We start from the raw sequence: 16038 nt of genomic DNA, 5'->3' as shown, positions 1-16038 counted from the left end.
TGTGTATGGCACAAACAATGGGCTTAAAGATAACTTCACTTTTTCATTTATCTTGTGGATGACTAAACCTTCCTGTTTAATACATTGACAAAGCTTTGTGCGCTATTTATGGAACACAGTGTTGGGCTACTTTAATACAATGTAATGTTTGTCACTCTTTCTTGCCTTTTATAGCATAGATATCATTTGTATTGTATGCTTGCTGCACGCAGCATGGAAGTTGCAGTAACTATGTTTGTCCAGTTGTTCCCTATGTGGGGACAAAACAAACTCACTGAGAAGACAACTATTAATAATGATTTGACCCAGTCCCAGTCCCTGTGGTGGAAAGACTGAGTACTCAACAGTACTCCCAGTACTTTAGTCAAAGTATAGATACTTCTGGTCAAATATTACTCAATTACAAGTGAAAGTTGCTCTATCAAATTTGTAATTTAGTTAATAGTACTGGAGTAATTGCTTTTAAAAATACACCCATTTTGCTGTATGCATTGTTGTATTGACATTGTCCCCCAAAAGAGAGAGAGTGTGTGTGTGTGTGTGTGTGTGTGTGTGTGTGTGTGTGTGTGTGTGTGTGTGTGTGTGTGTGTGTGTGTGTGTGTGTGTGTGTGTGTGTGTGTGTGTGTGTGTGTGTGTGTGTGTGTGTGTGTGTGTGTGTGTGTGTGTGTGTGTGTGTGTGTGAATAGCAGATCTACAGTAACCATATGTCAGTTATAAAGTGTCTTTATGTATAAATACACCGCTTATAACTGACTAAGTTCCGCTGAGCTTGTATTATGACCAGCACTTATAATAAACCTTGTTATAAGTTGTCATACAGATTTATGAAGTGATTGTTATGAACCCTTATAAGTGTGTGCATTATAATGCATTATGAATGCAATTATAATGCATTATATAGACCCGGCCTTTAAGTGAAGTGTTAATCTATATTTGCATTGCACGTTTACATGCATGGCACATGACATGAATAATACACTATATTACCTTCCTTCCTCGATGTCCAAGATGTTTTCTGGTAGTCCGACGTTGAGGGTCTCCGGCAGCAGGAAGACCAGAGCTCCACTCAGGACCCCCGTGACGGAGAAGATGAGCGCAGGCAGGGACCCCCACACGTCTGCCAGCAGCATGACCATAGGAGCCAGGGACCCCCCGAGACGACCGGCGAAGGAGGTGAACCCTAAACCACACTGTCTGCACACACACACACACACACACACACACACACACACACACACACACACACACACACACACACACACACACACACACACACACAACAAGGTTTATGGAAATCAATTTTGTCTAGTGACCAGGGGTCATCAATATGTCCGTATACACGGAAAAACGTGTCCGTGGCAAAGACTTGGTCTTGTCCGTGGCAATTTTTTTATTTACACATCATTATAATGTCCTTATTTTGATCATAAGACCTAACTACTGAATGTCAAGTCTCCAGGTTTTCTTTAGAATATGTATGACTCTGATTTACTATAACACTATGGCACATTAGGAGTCCTACTAGTGGTTCTCAAATTTTTTATTTGCAAGGACCATAACTCTGAGAGTTTACAACACGCTCAGAGTTACAGACCTGTACGGGTCCATTTGGTTCCATTTGTACACTCTCAGAGTTACAGACCTGTAAGGGTCCATTTGGTTCCATTTGTACACTCTCAGAGTTACAGACCTGTAAGGGTCCATTTGGTTCCATTTGTACACTCTCAGAGTTACAGACCTGTAAGGGTCCATTTGGTTCCATGTGTACACTCTCAGAGTTACAGACCTGTAAGGGCCCATTTGGTTCCATGTGTACACTCTCAGAGTTACAGACCTGTAAGGGTCCATTTGGTTCCATGTGTACACTCTCAGAGTTACAGACCTGTAAGGGTCCATTTGGTTCCATGTGTACACTCTCAGAGTTACAGACCTGTAAGGGTCCATTTGGTTCAATGTGTACACTCTCAGAGTTACAGACCTGTAAGGGTCCATTTGGTTCCATGTGTACACTCTCAGAGTTACAGACCTGTAAGGGTCCATTTGGTTCAATGTGTACACTCTCAGAGTTACAGACCTGTCATAATTATGTTCATTCAGGGCTAGCTCTTTATGTGTTTCTGGTAATATTGTTGTCCACTCATTTTGTATGTCCATGGCAAAAATTGTATTTTGACCAAAATGTCCATGTGATGACCCCTGCTAGTGACAGCATGTAGAGATTAAAAACCATAGGGCCTAGAATGGGACCTTGGGGAACACCACATGTCATCTCGACCTTTTCAGAAGCATGGTCACCCAATACCACAAAGACATCTCGTCCTGTTAGATAGGATCTGAACCACTTGAGAACCGTGCAGAACCCGGTTCTCAAGTCTGACCGAGAGGATGTTGTGGTCGATCGTATCGAACGCTGAGCTAAGGTCGAGAAGAACAAGGACAGACAGGTTTTTGGCGTCGGAGTTCATTCTAAGGTCGTTTACAACCTTGACTAAGAGCCGTCTCTGTGCTATGGTTCGCTCTAAAACCAGACAGAAATAACTCAAGCACATTTGTTGTTACTTAGGAATTTGTGTAGTCGATTAAAAAACAGTTTCTCTAAAATCTTACTTAAGAAGGGAAGATTTGATATGGGCCGATAATTGCTGAGGAGCAGACAATCCAGGTTACTCTTCTTAAAGATTGGTTTGACTATGGCAGTTTTGAGTGATTTCGGGAATATGTGAGCAAGGAATGATTGACCAAATCTAATAGCTCTCCGGATACGCAGTTAATAACAGTTTTAAAAAAGGTGGTAGGGATAGAGTCGAGGGAGCAGGTGGAGGATTTTAATCCTGTCACCACTTTACTGATCATTTCAAGATCCACTGAAGTAAAGTGGTCTAAAGTGCATTCACAGTATGCAGGAGTAAGTTCAGCAGTGTTTAGTGACCTATGAGTTATATTTGATCTGATTGTTATGACCTTATCCCGGAAGTAGACTGAAATTCTGTTGCATTTAGTATTTGAGAAAACATTACTAGGATATTGGGAGGGGGGGGGCGTTATCTAAGGATAGGAAGGTTAGGATTTAGAAGACATTTTAAGAAGTTCTGGGGTGTAGAGGGAAACTAACCTTAGAACAGATGGGTAGAGTTCTGCGGTGTAGAGGGAAACTAACCTTAGAACAGTAGGGTAGAGCTCTGCGGTGTAGAGGAAAGCAGTGGTGAAGGCAGCCTCAGAGAAGCCTTTCCCCACCACAGCCACACAGGTACGAAGCACAGCCTGTTCTGAAGGGAAAGAAGAAACACATAAAACATCATAATAAGGCACTCGATGGACGCTCTGCTCGTTCAGTATTCTGATTATCTCTGAAGTAACAACAGTTCATCACAGTAACGATCTGATGGTTACTGTGTGTTCTCTTATTATCAGTGGAAAATACGATATACGAATCGAGGGTTTGGCCAGCTGCCTCGTGGCTAACCTGGTAGCAGAGTTTGAGGAATTCCACCGTGGGTACGACTTTTCTTTTTCTCTCTCCACATAGTTTTTGTGCGGTTAGGATTAAGGTTATGTTTAGGCTTATTTTTTTTAGATTAGGCTTAGGCATAGCTTTGTCAAAATGCGAAGTCGCCATTGTGTCCGGTCAAAACTTGACTTTCAGGGCGTCCGTCATGTCAAAACTTAGCTAGTGACAGAGCGGCAAAATGTCACGCCTTGGGAGTGACAACAGGTTGGTTTTTGGCGTGCAACACCATCACGACAAAGTATAAATCAGGCTTGGGGGCCCCATATTAGCTCTTGAAACAGGCCCCCATATCAGTAAGGCCGGCCCTTGTCACAGGTGTGTGACCAGGGGCGGACTGGCGGGGGGGGTGCGGGGGGGGGTCACACCGGCCCACTGGCCCAGCGGCCCACCGGGCATATGCCCGGTATGCAAAATGGCCAGTCCGCCCCTGTGTGTGACTGGCACCTGAGCATGTGTTCTGCAATTTTGTTGAGTTAGTGTTGATGCTCCAAGCAGCAACACTGCTCCGGGTCCACTGGCCCGTACCTCTCAAACCCAGTTTAATATAGGCTTCAGAGGGTCAAAAATATGGAATTCTCTGCCATTACATCTATGGAAGTTGTCTTCTCACCAATTTAAGAAGTTTCTAAAATCGCTTCTCTTAACAACCAAATACTTTCCATATGGTCTGCCTAATATAATATAATAACATTTTCCCTAGAGGTTTATGTTTTGGTTCCCTTGACTTTTATTGTTGTAATATGTTTTTGCTGATTCTTTCTTTTTTTGAAACAGTGTCCATTTTGGTCTTTTCCGTTCTGTTTCTTCATCTGTATGACATGTCTATTAGTGTTTAAACTGTAATGGATGTGTATATTCCACATTGATGTTAATTTTATCCTATGAATGTACAAATATTCCCGGAGAATGCCACTTCTCAAGCCCCTGGAGGGTTTTTAGGCATTCTCCTTCACATTTCTACCGAATCTTTGTGTATCATTTTTAAATGTTCTTGTAAGTGATAATAAACAAACAAAACACTGCCCCCATGGAAAGATGCCACGTTTGTCCCTTCCGTGCAATAGGGCAAGTGTGAAGCTGCTGTTCGGTTACACAGAGTGCCAGCCCTACCTGTGGTTATGACCGTGTTTAGACCAATCAGAGCTCCGGTGATGATGAGCGACCACGCCTGGACGTTCCTCCGGCCAATCCGCTCCAAGAGGAAGAAGGTTCCCACCTTGGCGGGAATTTCTATGAGTCCGTAGACGAACTGGGTCAGGTACATGTTCACTCCGAACCCTGTGTGTGAATGGAGGAAGTAAATTAAAATATACAAATCACGTCTGTGTGTGTGTGTGTGTGTGAGAGAACATATTGGTCCAAAAAATACATAAGATTACCACAATGAAATAACTGAAAAAACACAATGAAATTGTAGTCTACTTTTACATACCTGTGATGTTCAGACTGATGCCGTAGTAGATGAAGGCCACCGCAAACCTGAACACACACACACACACACACACACACACACACACACACACACACACACACACACACACACACACACACACACACACACACACACACCACACACACACGTTACTGTTTTGTGTTTTAGTTTTTTGCATGTTAAACTCAACACACTGATACTTTTCTTGCACCTTAATGTCTATATCATGAACAGCTGCTATACTCATGCACCGGTCTAACTCTAAACCTCATGTTTGTTTGTTTTTTATTCTTTCTTTTCTCCCCCTTAACCCTAACCTCACAAACACTGTCTATGCCTAACCTTAAAGGGATAGTTCACCCAAAATAAATTATTATTTTTCTATGCATTAGTCACCCCGTGGAGACTTGAATTCATGGACATTTCTTTTGTTTTTGTGGCATTCCTTATGCAATAATTTGATGACCAGCGGACCGGTAGGCAGCGGTTCCGGTAGGAGACACAAAGGAGACTCTTTGTCATCAAATCGTTGGCTTAGGAATGCGACAAAAACAAAAGAATATCCATGAATTCAAGTCTCCATGGGGTGACTAATACATAGGAAAAAAGTCATTTTGGGGGTGAACTATCCCTTTAACCTTAACCCTAACCTCACAGAAACTATGCCTATAACCTCAAAACCACGCCCGCCTGGGCGAAACACCAGGAAAAGAGAGAGTCCGGTACTTTACCACTGCACCACCTGAACACCGTACAACCATATAGGTAAGCTTGTTCATTCCCTGTTTCAATTACACACACACGCACGCGCACACACACACACACACACACACACACACACACACACACACACACACACACACACACACACACACACACACACACACACACACACACACACACACACACACACACACACACACACAGCTGCTTCATGTGTGTGTGTGTGTGTGTGTGTGTGTGTGTGTGTGTGTGTGTACTTTGGTTAAAAGGTCAGAGTTCATCTCCATGGATACCAGAATGCTCCTGAAAGGAGAGTGATGCTCCTCATCCTGGGGGTCTTCAGGAGGTCCAGGTAACAGTGACTCCTACTGGCCACTTCTGATACTGTCACTTTACTCAGCGTCTGCAGCACACACACACTTTATGTCAGCCAACATAACTATGTTAATTGTGTTATATCATCGCTGTCGGGCAGAAACCTTATTATCATGTTATGGTAGACGATGAATTTGAAAGACAATGAAATGCATTGTCTTTCATTTTCACATTCATTGAGGGAGAGAGAGAGAGAGAGAGAGGGAGGGAGAGACATGCTACTCTGTGGATAGCAATGTAACTGCATACATCACTACCATAACTAATTAACATGGTCTACACTGTACATTTGTACTTAATATTTGTCCCCTAAATGTAACCCATACTAACTATTAGGAGTAGTGGGTGATCAATACATATAACCCATCCTAGGAGCAGTGAGTGCCATTAATACAGTTATGGGTTCCCAGACGGCCTCTCTACCCATTCGGCTGTGGCCGCCCCCTAAAACCTACTAACGATGCGCTGAGTAGGCTCAAGCGAACGTCGCAACGTTCGTCACGGCAACTCGCTCGCTTTAGCTCGCCCGGTGGTGCCTCTCGTGGCTTCAGCTCGCTTGAGACGGCCCGCCTCCGACGCGGTCCAACACCATACTTTATACAAAACACCTACTCGGTAGGTCAGTATCTCAACAATCAATAGTCTGATTAAACGTGGTAATGTCCTAGCCTGGCATAGCCAGACTATATCACTGAGTGGATATGAGTCTGGTGCTTCTATGAGGACCTTTTTTTTTTTCCAAGATCAAAACAATGGCTCTGGACGCAAATTTCACAATGGAGCGGTGCCAGACCCAGATCGCAGAGGGCAATTTTTGGGCGGTGAAACCGCCCCTATATGTGAAGTTTGGATATTTGCACACCAAATCCTGCGCTGTGATTGGCCAAAAATGTACCCCGCCTAACCCTGCACCGTGATTGGCCAATCACAGTCTAGTCAGGACTGTGATTGGCCAGTGTCACATGACACATGTGCATAGCCCTATATAAGAAACCATAACTTAATTTTTTTTTTTTTTTAAGTTATGGTTTCTTCCATCACTTCTTCCATCACTGTGATGACCACTGTGACCACAGAGTTAAATAACAACAGTGACATAGTGCTCCAATTCCACATGCTGTGATTGGCTAGTGATCTAATCTAAAACCACTTTGATGTGACACTAGTATATTTAACTTAGATGCTGTCCATTTCGTGAGAACAGTAAAGAAGAACTCAAAGATCACTATGGCTGAAATGAGAAAAGGGAAAACCGATATTGAGAAGAAAATAGAAAGTCTTCCTAGAACTGGCCCTTTCAGATCAAAGGATATATCAGAAAAGGTTCAGTATTGTGATTAGCTAGCAAGACACCGCCCACTTCACACTGGGTGTGATTATTTTTTTTTGCACTGGCAGATTCGTCTGGTCCCAGGCTAATAATGTCCCAACCTTAACCTCAGTGTGTAGTTTAGTAGTTGTAGTGTGTGTACCTCAGTGTGTAGTTTAGTAGTTGTAGTGTGTGTACCTCAGTGTGTAGTTTAGTAGTTGTAGTGTGTGTACCTCAGTGTGTAGTTTAGTAGTTGTAGTGTGTGTACCTCAGTGTGTAGTTTAGTAGTTGTAGTGTCTGTACCTCAGTGTGTAGTTTAGTAGTTGTAGTGTGTGTACCTCAGTGTGTAGTTTAGTAGTTGTAGTGTGTGTTAACCTCAGTGTGTAGTTTAGTAGTTGTAGTGTGTGTTAACCTCAGTGTGTAGTTTAGTGGATGTAGTGTGTGTACCTCAGTGTGTAGTTTAGTAGTTGTAGTGTGTGTTAACCTCAGTGTGTAGTTTAGTGGATGTAGTGTGTGTACCTCAGTGTGTAGTTTAGTAGTTGTAGTGTGTGTTAACCTCAGTGTGTAGTTTAGTATGTGTGTTAACCTCAGTGTGTAGTTTAGTAGTTGTAGTGTGTGTACCTCAGTGTGTAGTTTAGTAGTTGTACTGTGTGTTAACCTCAGTGTGTAGTTTAGTAGTTGTAGTGTGTGTTAACCTCAGTGTGTAGTTTAGTAGATGTAGTGTGTGTTAACCTCAGTGTGTAGTTTAGTGGATGTAGTGTGTGTTAACCTCAGTGTGTAGTTTAGTAGTTGTAGTGTGTGTTAACCTCAGTGTGTAGTGTAGTAGTTGTAGTGTGTGTTAACCTCAGTGTGTAGTTTAGTAGTTGTAGTGTGTGTTAACCTCAGTGTGTAGTTTAGTGGATGTAGTGTGTGTACCTCAGTGTGTAGTTTAGTAGTTGTAGTGTGTGTTAACCTCAGTGTGTAGTTTAGTAGTTATAGTTGCGAACGCGGAAGGAGGCGCCTCCGACCAAGTGGAGCTTACTATGTTACGCTGCCTGGGTTGTGTGTGTGTGTGTGTGTCTCCGTCTGTGTCTCTGTGTTCAGCTCTCATTGGCTGCATGCACCCATGTGACTCACGCTCTCATTGCCTGCCTGCCTGCCCCTGGGTGACATGACTCACATGCGTGCACTGCCTGTAAGCAGCCACCCGAGTGCGCCAGAGTGCAGGAATTTAATGCTCTGACACACACACACACACACACACACACACACACACACACACACACACACACACACACACACTGTCAATGTTCTCTCTCCATCACGGTGAAATAACACGGATTACAAGTCCGTAAATACACAATATTTTCGAGCTGCGTTCGCTTCCAGCGTTCGCGCGTCTTACTTGTGTGTGTTAACCTCAGTGTGTAGTTTAGTGGATGTAGTGTGTGTTAACCTCAGTGTGTAGTTTAGTGGATGTAGTGTGTGTTAACCTCAGTGTGTAGTTTAGTGGATGTAGTGTGTGTTAACCTCAGTGTGTAGTTTAGTGGATGTAGTGTGTGTTAACCTCAGTGTGTAGTTTAGTGGATGTAGTGTGTGTTAACCTCAGTGTGTAGTTTAGTGGATGTAGTGTGTGTTAACCTCAGTGTGTAGTTTAGTGGATGTAGTGTGTGTTAACCTCAGTGTGTAGTTTAGTAGTTGTACTGTGTGTTAACCTCAGTGTGTAGTTTAGTGGATGTAGTGTGTGTTAACCTCAGTGTGTAGTTTAGTAGTTGTACTGTGTGTTAACCTCAGTGTGTAGTTTAGTGGATGTAGTGTGTGTTAACCTCAGTGTGTAGTTTAGTAGTTGTAGTGTGTGTTAACCTGAGTGTGTAGTTTAGTGGATGTAGTGTGTGTTAACCTCAGTGTGTAGTTTAGTAGTTGTAGTGTGTGTTAACCTCAGTGTGTAGTGTAGTAGTTGTAGTGTGTGTTAACCTCAGTGTGTAGTTTAGTAGTTGTAGTGTGTGTTAACCTCAGTGTGTAGTTTAGTGGATGTAGTGTGTGTTAACCTCAGTGTGTAGTTTAGTAGACGTAGTGTCCTTGCCGTTCATCTTAGCACACTGGACCAGGTATCTCTGGGCCTCCTCTACCTGACCGCTGGCCAGCAGCCACCTGGCTGACTCTGGTGTCCACCTGAACACAGGGAGCAAAACACAATAGAATGAATGTGCCGTTTCTATCGTTAACTCATCTGTTACTGTTATTGTTCTGCTAAAATGTACAAACTCAAATAGGAGCGCATCAGTTCATCAAACTAATTGATTTAATGGGTTCTGAGATATCGAGTCGAGTATCGATATCGAGTAATCTATAAGAAACAAATTCAGAAAATAGCAGATCTACAAGGTATTTTTGTGTCATTTACCATTGTACAATGAAGTATTAAAAACGGGGCTTAAAGGAGTAGTTCACCCCAAAAATTACTTATTTTCTTACTCACGCGATGAAGCCTTGAATTCATGGAGATTTTTTTGTTTTTGTCGCATTCCTAAGCCAATAATTCGATGACCGGGTGGCTGGTTTGTAGGAGACTCAATTGACCTGCATTTGAGTCTCCTACTGGAATCTCTGCTGGTCATCAAATTATTGGCTTAGAAATGCGACAAAAACAAAAACATCTCCATGAATTGGAGGCTTCATGGGGTGTGTAATTGATAGAAAATAAGATTTGTTTTGGGTGAGCTACTCCTTTAAGGGTTTAAGGGCTTAATCAAACTAACAATTTAGTTGATTATCAAACAATTGTGACTGGGATACCAGATTGTAATGTAATGCATGAAACGCCCACATTTTGACGAAACGCCCACATTCAAACATGTAGCTATGTTGGACTGGGCTGGTATCCCAGTCAAAAAGGTAGTTAAGTTCAGTACTCGAGTAAATGTACTTTGTCACTGTCCATCACTGGTAAATCAACCCGATCTCACACGACTTAGGATACATTGCACGGAGGTGTCATTCCGTGCATAGACAACTGGAAAAAATCTGTGCATATCCGCCTCTCATCTCCCCCCATTGTGACTAAACCATTTCGGAGGCGTGCAGTCTCAAGGGAACTGGAGCCACGTAAGGGACCACCGAGTCCGAGTGAGCTAAAGCGAACTTGTTGCCGTCCCGAACATTGCGACGTTCATTGTGTCGTTTGAGTTATGTACCGATAGGCACAGAATCGTAAATTGCTGGGTCCGTGCAATGTATACTACATTCTGTGAGATCAGGCTGGGTAAATGCATGAGGCTGGATGCGAGTGCACCTCTAAGGCAGTACTCCTCACCACCAGGCGATGGCAGCAGCGAGGCAGGGAGAGGAGACCACCAGCATGAGATGTCTCCAGTCTCTGATGCAGTATGCTAGCAGAGCTAGCAGCATGCTACCAGCGCTCCACACCAGGGTCACGATGGTCCCGATGAAGGCACGATGCTTCACATCTGTCCACTCTATACCTAGACACACACACACGCACACACACACACACACACACACACACACTTTACACTGATGTCGTAGTGGTATAATAATATAACATTAGGGCAGTGTTAATTCCGTCAACTAAGACAATGACGATTTTTTTTGTCGAGTTCCTTTTTTCACTGAAGAAAACGTTTTCTTCAGTGAAAAAAAGGTACTAAATAAAAACTAAGAAGTAACTTACGGTGCTTCTTTTACTCTGTATTTACTTATTTAACTGCTGTGCTGCCTCTGGTGACTGACTATCCCCCAGAGGATCAATAAAGGTCTATCATTACAGAACAACATGGACAGAATACTCAGTGACATAGACCATATTCACACGGCGGCCATTTTGGCATTTTGCGTTGAAAAAATGGGGTGGCATTTCATTAACTTAACACATACAGTGCCAAGATCGCATCGATGCGTTCTTTCAAATCCAACGCTTGAGTGCCAGGATTCCAAAGAACGCATTGATGCGTTCTTTGGAATTTTCCTTGTTTAATCTGTGATCGCACGGTCCTGTTTATTTCTCATCAACACTTTCATTTTCCACTTACGTCACACTCACCCGGAGCCGGATGTAAAAAAAAATCCGGGTCACATTGTTTTTCTCCGGTGATTTTCGGCCAGAATAAGGAAAAACACGGTTTTTCACACGGTATAAAAAACGAACGGACAGCTCAACTTCTATTTTCTTTGGTCCGGGTGACTAACAGTCATCGTCGTAGTGTATCACATCGTTTTCAGGCCGATCAGCCGGCCAGGGATTGTCGAAAACGTCACATCCTGGTAATGACCGGATATGACGTGGGCCTGTTTGGGAGGGGGCGAGCGAGGTGATACATGTTTGGATTTGCTGCTCTCTACTGGTGGAACTGTCGTAGGTGCTTGACATCACAATCAGAGAATGTATTTGAATGAAAAATTACAAAACCAAAAAATTAAAAAACACGCAAATTGCTGCCACAGGGGTGAGTACATTATGAATAAACTCTGGCAGTCAATGTGTTAATAGCAAAATGGCCGCCGTGTGAATATGGTCTATGATGTTGATGCTGAGGCCAGTCACAGTTAATCCACACGGTTATTATTATTGTTGTTGTTGTTATACTCAGTGCCATGGTGTTGATGCTCAGCCCGGTCAGAGCCACTCCACACAGCGTCCTGGTGACGGCGAACATGGTGTAGGACGTAGAGAAGGCAGAGATGGGTCCCAGCACACCGCTGGACAAGATGGACGCCAGGAGCAGCGGCCTGCGACCGAACCTGGAGGACAGCAGGGACAGCGGCACCGTGGAAGTTAGTGATGTTGTCTATTTGCATGTTAAAGACTTACTTTTCCTGAACGTGTCGAGACACCATATGGGTGTCATTCTGCAACCATGTTTCTGCTGGTTTACTGTCCTACCAGGACCTCCAGTGCTGCTGGTTTTATATCCTACCAGGACCTCTAGTACTGCTGGTTTTATATCCTACCAGGACCTCTAGTACTGATGGTTTTATCTCCTACCAGGACCTCTAGTACTGCTGGTTTTATCTCCTACCAGGACCTCTAGTACTGCTGGTTTTATCTCCTACCAGGACCTCTAGTGCTGATGGTTTAATCTCCTACCAGGACCTCTAGTACTGCTGGTTTTATCTCCTACCAGGACCTCTAGTGCTGATGGTTTAATCTCCTACCAGGACCTCTAGTACTGTTGGTTTTATCTCCTACCAGGACCTCTAGTACCGTTGGTTTTATCTCCTACCAGGACCTCTAGTACTGCTGGTTTTATCTCCTACCAGGACCTCTAGTGCTGATGGTTTAATCTCCTACCAGGACCTCTAGTACTGTTGGTTTTATCTCCTACCAGGACCTCTAGTGCTGATGGTTTTATCTCCTACCAGGACCTCTAGTACCGTTGGTTTTATCTCCTACCAGGACCTCTAGTACTGTTGGTTTTATCTCCTACCAGGACCTCTAGTACTGCTGCGTGTGCGTGTACAGTTCAGATGGATTATGGGTGAAATGTGCATTTCACAGCACATTTAAAATCTGACACGCTCCCACAACAGCTGTGTGTGTGCTCGTAAATTCACACATACATACATACATGCATGCGTACATGCGAGCGTAAATTCATGCATGCATGTGTACTTGTATTACTAAACTTATGAGGGACAAATATCCTCAAAAGTAAACATTCGGGTTAGGATTAGACATTTATAGGGGGTTGTTCATATTCAGGGGTGGGGGTTAGAGTGTCGGTATAAAGACTACAAAAATGGACATTAACACACAGTAAGACTTTCAGTTGTATCACATGTACAGTAAGCGTAGAAAGTTGAAGTCTTACTTGTCAGAGAGCTGTCCAAACAGCACGGCACCGATGGTCACACCAACGAAGAAGAATGTGGCCAGAGACTGGTTCATTGCTTTGTTGTCACACACTAGATCCCACTGTGAACAATTCATATCATTACAATACACCACACTATTATACATATATATGTACAGTACATATACAATAACCTGGATTATAATACCACTGTGGACAGTTCATATCATTACAATACACCACACTATTATACATATACAATAACCTGGAATATTATCAGGGACGTGCTGGGCCCCTAATTCAGCCTGCTGGATTTTTTTTTGCCTCCAGCCGCGCGCCGAGGTCCCAAATATTAACCAATGAGCGGTATATTTTTATTTATAATAAAGATTAACATTTTTTTAATTCATAATAAAAATATACAATGAAAAATGTACAATAATGATAAAATACTGGAGGTAATGTGGGCTGGGCCATTTCAGATGACAGACAAGCCAGTGGGCCAATTACAGAGTTATATTTACTTTGCCCAGATCCAAAAAGTGGAGAAAAGGTTTAAGTTACGTTTTTTTTTTTTTTTTTACGGCTGGCCTCGTCTGCCTGGCATGGAGCGGTCGTTCGGGAATTGTCCCAAATTTCCTTGTGGCCAGCATAATCCCTGATTATTATAGAACAAGTAATACAACTGTGGACAATTCATATCACTACAATACATCACACTATTATACATATACAATAAGCAGGGTTATTATAGTTAAAGGTAGGGTAAGTAATATTCCTTTGTTAAAATAAGTGTTAAATAAATATATATTCCGACCATTGCAATAGAGTGTTTGTTCAGTAACAGGGGTCTCCCTCACTCTCCAGACCCACATTGTGTTGTTAATGTTGTTGTTTTTGGTTCATCACTTCCCATTTCACCTGTCTATGTAGGAGTTCTCTCTCCTGATTGGATGAGATTGGTATCCTGACCTGATCCCATATTTTCTTATTTCTAAAGAGCTAAAGAGCTGGAGAGACAGAAAGACCTGTTACTGAACAAACACTCTATAACAATGACTGACGGAATAATATAATTTAACACCGTTACTGAACAAACACCATATACTGTAGAAATGATTGACAGAATATATTGCTATTTAACACATTTGGTGCGAGAATTTTATAATAACAGATTACGTTCGGTGCCAGAAATCTCACCGTTGAGCTGCGCGGCGCTGTTTAAGCTGTAGACTCCACGACGTGCAATCCATGTGAAACAAAGCATGCGTGCATTTTGCACGATGGTCCTGGCCAACGCCTGGAACGATAACATCTTTCACGCGGGTCACAATGGCGCAGCGATCGCGCATACAAAACGAGTCGTTTTCCCCAGCGTAAAAAAGTTTCGGAGTTATAGGGGTTTTAGAGAAGGAGATAGAATGGAAGCGGATGGGAGCCATGTTTTTAGGCACGGTGATCTATAAGGCCCTTCCTTCTCAGAATCACTGTGGGTGATTCCAGAGCTGCTCCAGCCTAGCCTGGTAAACCCCCCTCCCTCCGGAAATCTCATTTGCATTTGGTTTCAGGAAGGAGGGTCTGGGATTGCTCACAGAGTAAAGCTGCCCGAACCACTGCGCATACGAACCAATCAGCGGCTGCTAGGGGCGGGATCATCCAATCACCTGCCTAGTAGCTTGAAAAAATGAAACTCCGTCTGTCATCGATTCTGCGCCCGGAGTCTCAGATGCAAGTACGCTGTGAAACAAAATGTGTGTCACAAGCTTCTTCCATTTGACGGAGTGAGGTTAGCTCCAGCCCCTCCCGTGTGAAAAAAAACAAACAACAGAAACAAGCGACTGAAAACACGGTTCAGACCGTGTTTGCACCCAATGTTTTAGGATAATTCCTTTTCCTTTTAACAGGACGTTCATGAAAGTCCTTGCGGGCTTGTTTTCCCGATTGGTCGTTACCTGAGTGGTGGTGGTGGAGGTGAACTCTGATTGGTCGTTACCTGAGAGGCGGTGGTGGAGGTGAACTCTGATTGGTCGTAAACCCAGCCATGCGTGCACGGCACCGTCGTTGCCGTCGACGACAGGTTGGTGTGGTTGAGGTCAATGGTCAGGGGCGTGGCGTAGAGCCTGCAGGAACTGAAGGAACCGTTGGCGTCCTGAGGGATCCTGAGGGCATCACATGAATACATTTAATCTAGTGTAAACAATAATTGATTTGAATAAAAATGATTGACTGTTTGGGGGAGGGGGAGGGGGTCAAATTTCACTTTTTTCTTTCAATTTATATAGTGAATTTAGCGATCTCTGTGAGCTTATAGAATAAATTAATAAATTATAGAATAAGCTCACAGAGAATAAACAGAGAATAAATAATAAAATAAATAATATTTTTTTATATATATTTTTTTAATAAAAAATAAAGCTTCTCCATTTTTTTAATTAATTGCAATACAAATGTTACAATAAAAATGTAAATATACTACTACTAATAATAAATAAAATAATCGTTAGTAGCATCCCTAACCTGAGTGCCATCGTCTCTGGGTCTCCTCCTCCTCCTCCTCCTCCTGTGAGGTCATGGTCCTCCTCCTGGCTCCCCAGGGAGCAGCGGTGAGGAGGCGTGGCGGAGATGAAGTTGTGGAGCAGGAAGTGGAGCGGCAGAAGGAGGCGGGGCAGACACAGGAGGTGGTAGATCAGGAACTGGTACCTGGAGAAACCCCCGATGTCGTCTAGGACCTCCTCGAACCTCATGCCGTCTAGACAGGACAGGACACACATCTGACTGATTGAGTACTTTCTACAAGCGTGGGGGGGGGGGGACCATTGAGAACCAATGCTCTAGTGTAGTTGTTGCTATATTATATATGAACAGTGTATAGCAGCATCAATCTAAAAAATATATGTTTTTC

The 16038-nt window shown here is 43.2% G+C and overlaps 1 protein-coding gene across 1 annotated transcript; it reads right to left on the bottom strand.

Moving 5' to 3' along the window:
- Positions 1–983: 983 nt before the first annotated feature.
- Positions 984–15880, bottom strand: slc22a7a (solute carrier family 22 member 7a; the record flags this gene model as incomplete). The annotated part of the gene is made up of 11 exons (XM_080414931.1): positions 984–1194; positions 3158–3266; positions 4619–4786; positions 4941–4987; positions 5957–6066; positions 9375–9498; positions 10640–10808; positions 11930–12084; positions 13155–13258; positions 15130–15295; positions 15654–15880. 11 exons carry the CDS (start codon positions 15878–15880, stop codon positions 984–986), a joined length of 1590 nt encoding a protein of 529 aa, XP_080271057.1.
- Positions 15881–16038: the final 158 nt, after the last annotated feature.

Source organism: Gymnoscopelus braueri, assembly GCF_963280865.1.
Source record: "Gymnoscopelus braueri genome assembly, chromosome: 2".
Lineage (NCBI taxonomy): Eukaryota > Metazoa > Chordata > Actinopteri > Myctophiformes > Myctophidae > Gymnoscopelus > Gymnoscopelus braueri.
Note: the sequence above shows the minus strand (reverse complement) of the source record. Positions and strands in the feature narration are given on the sequence as shown.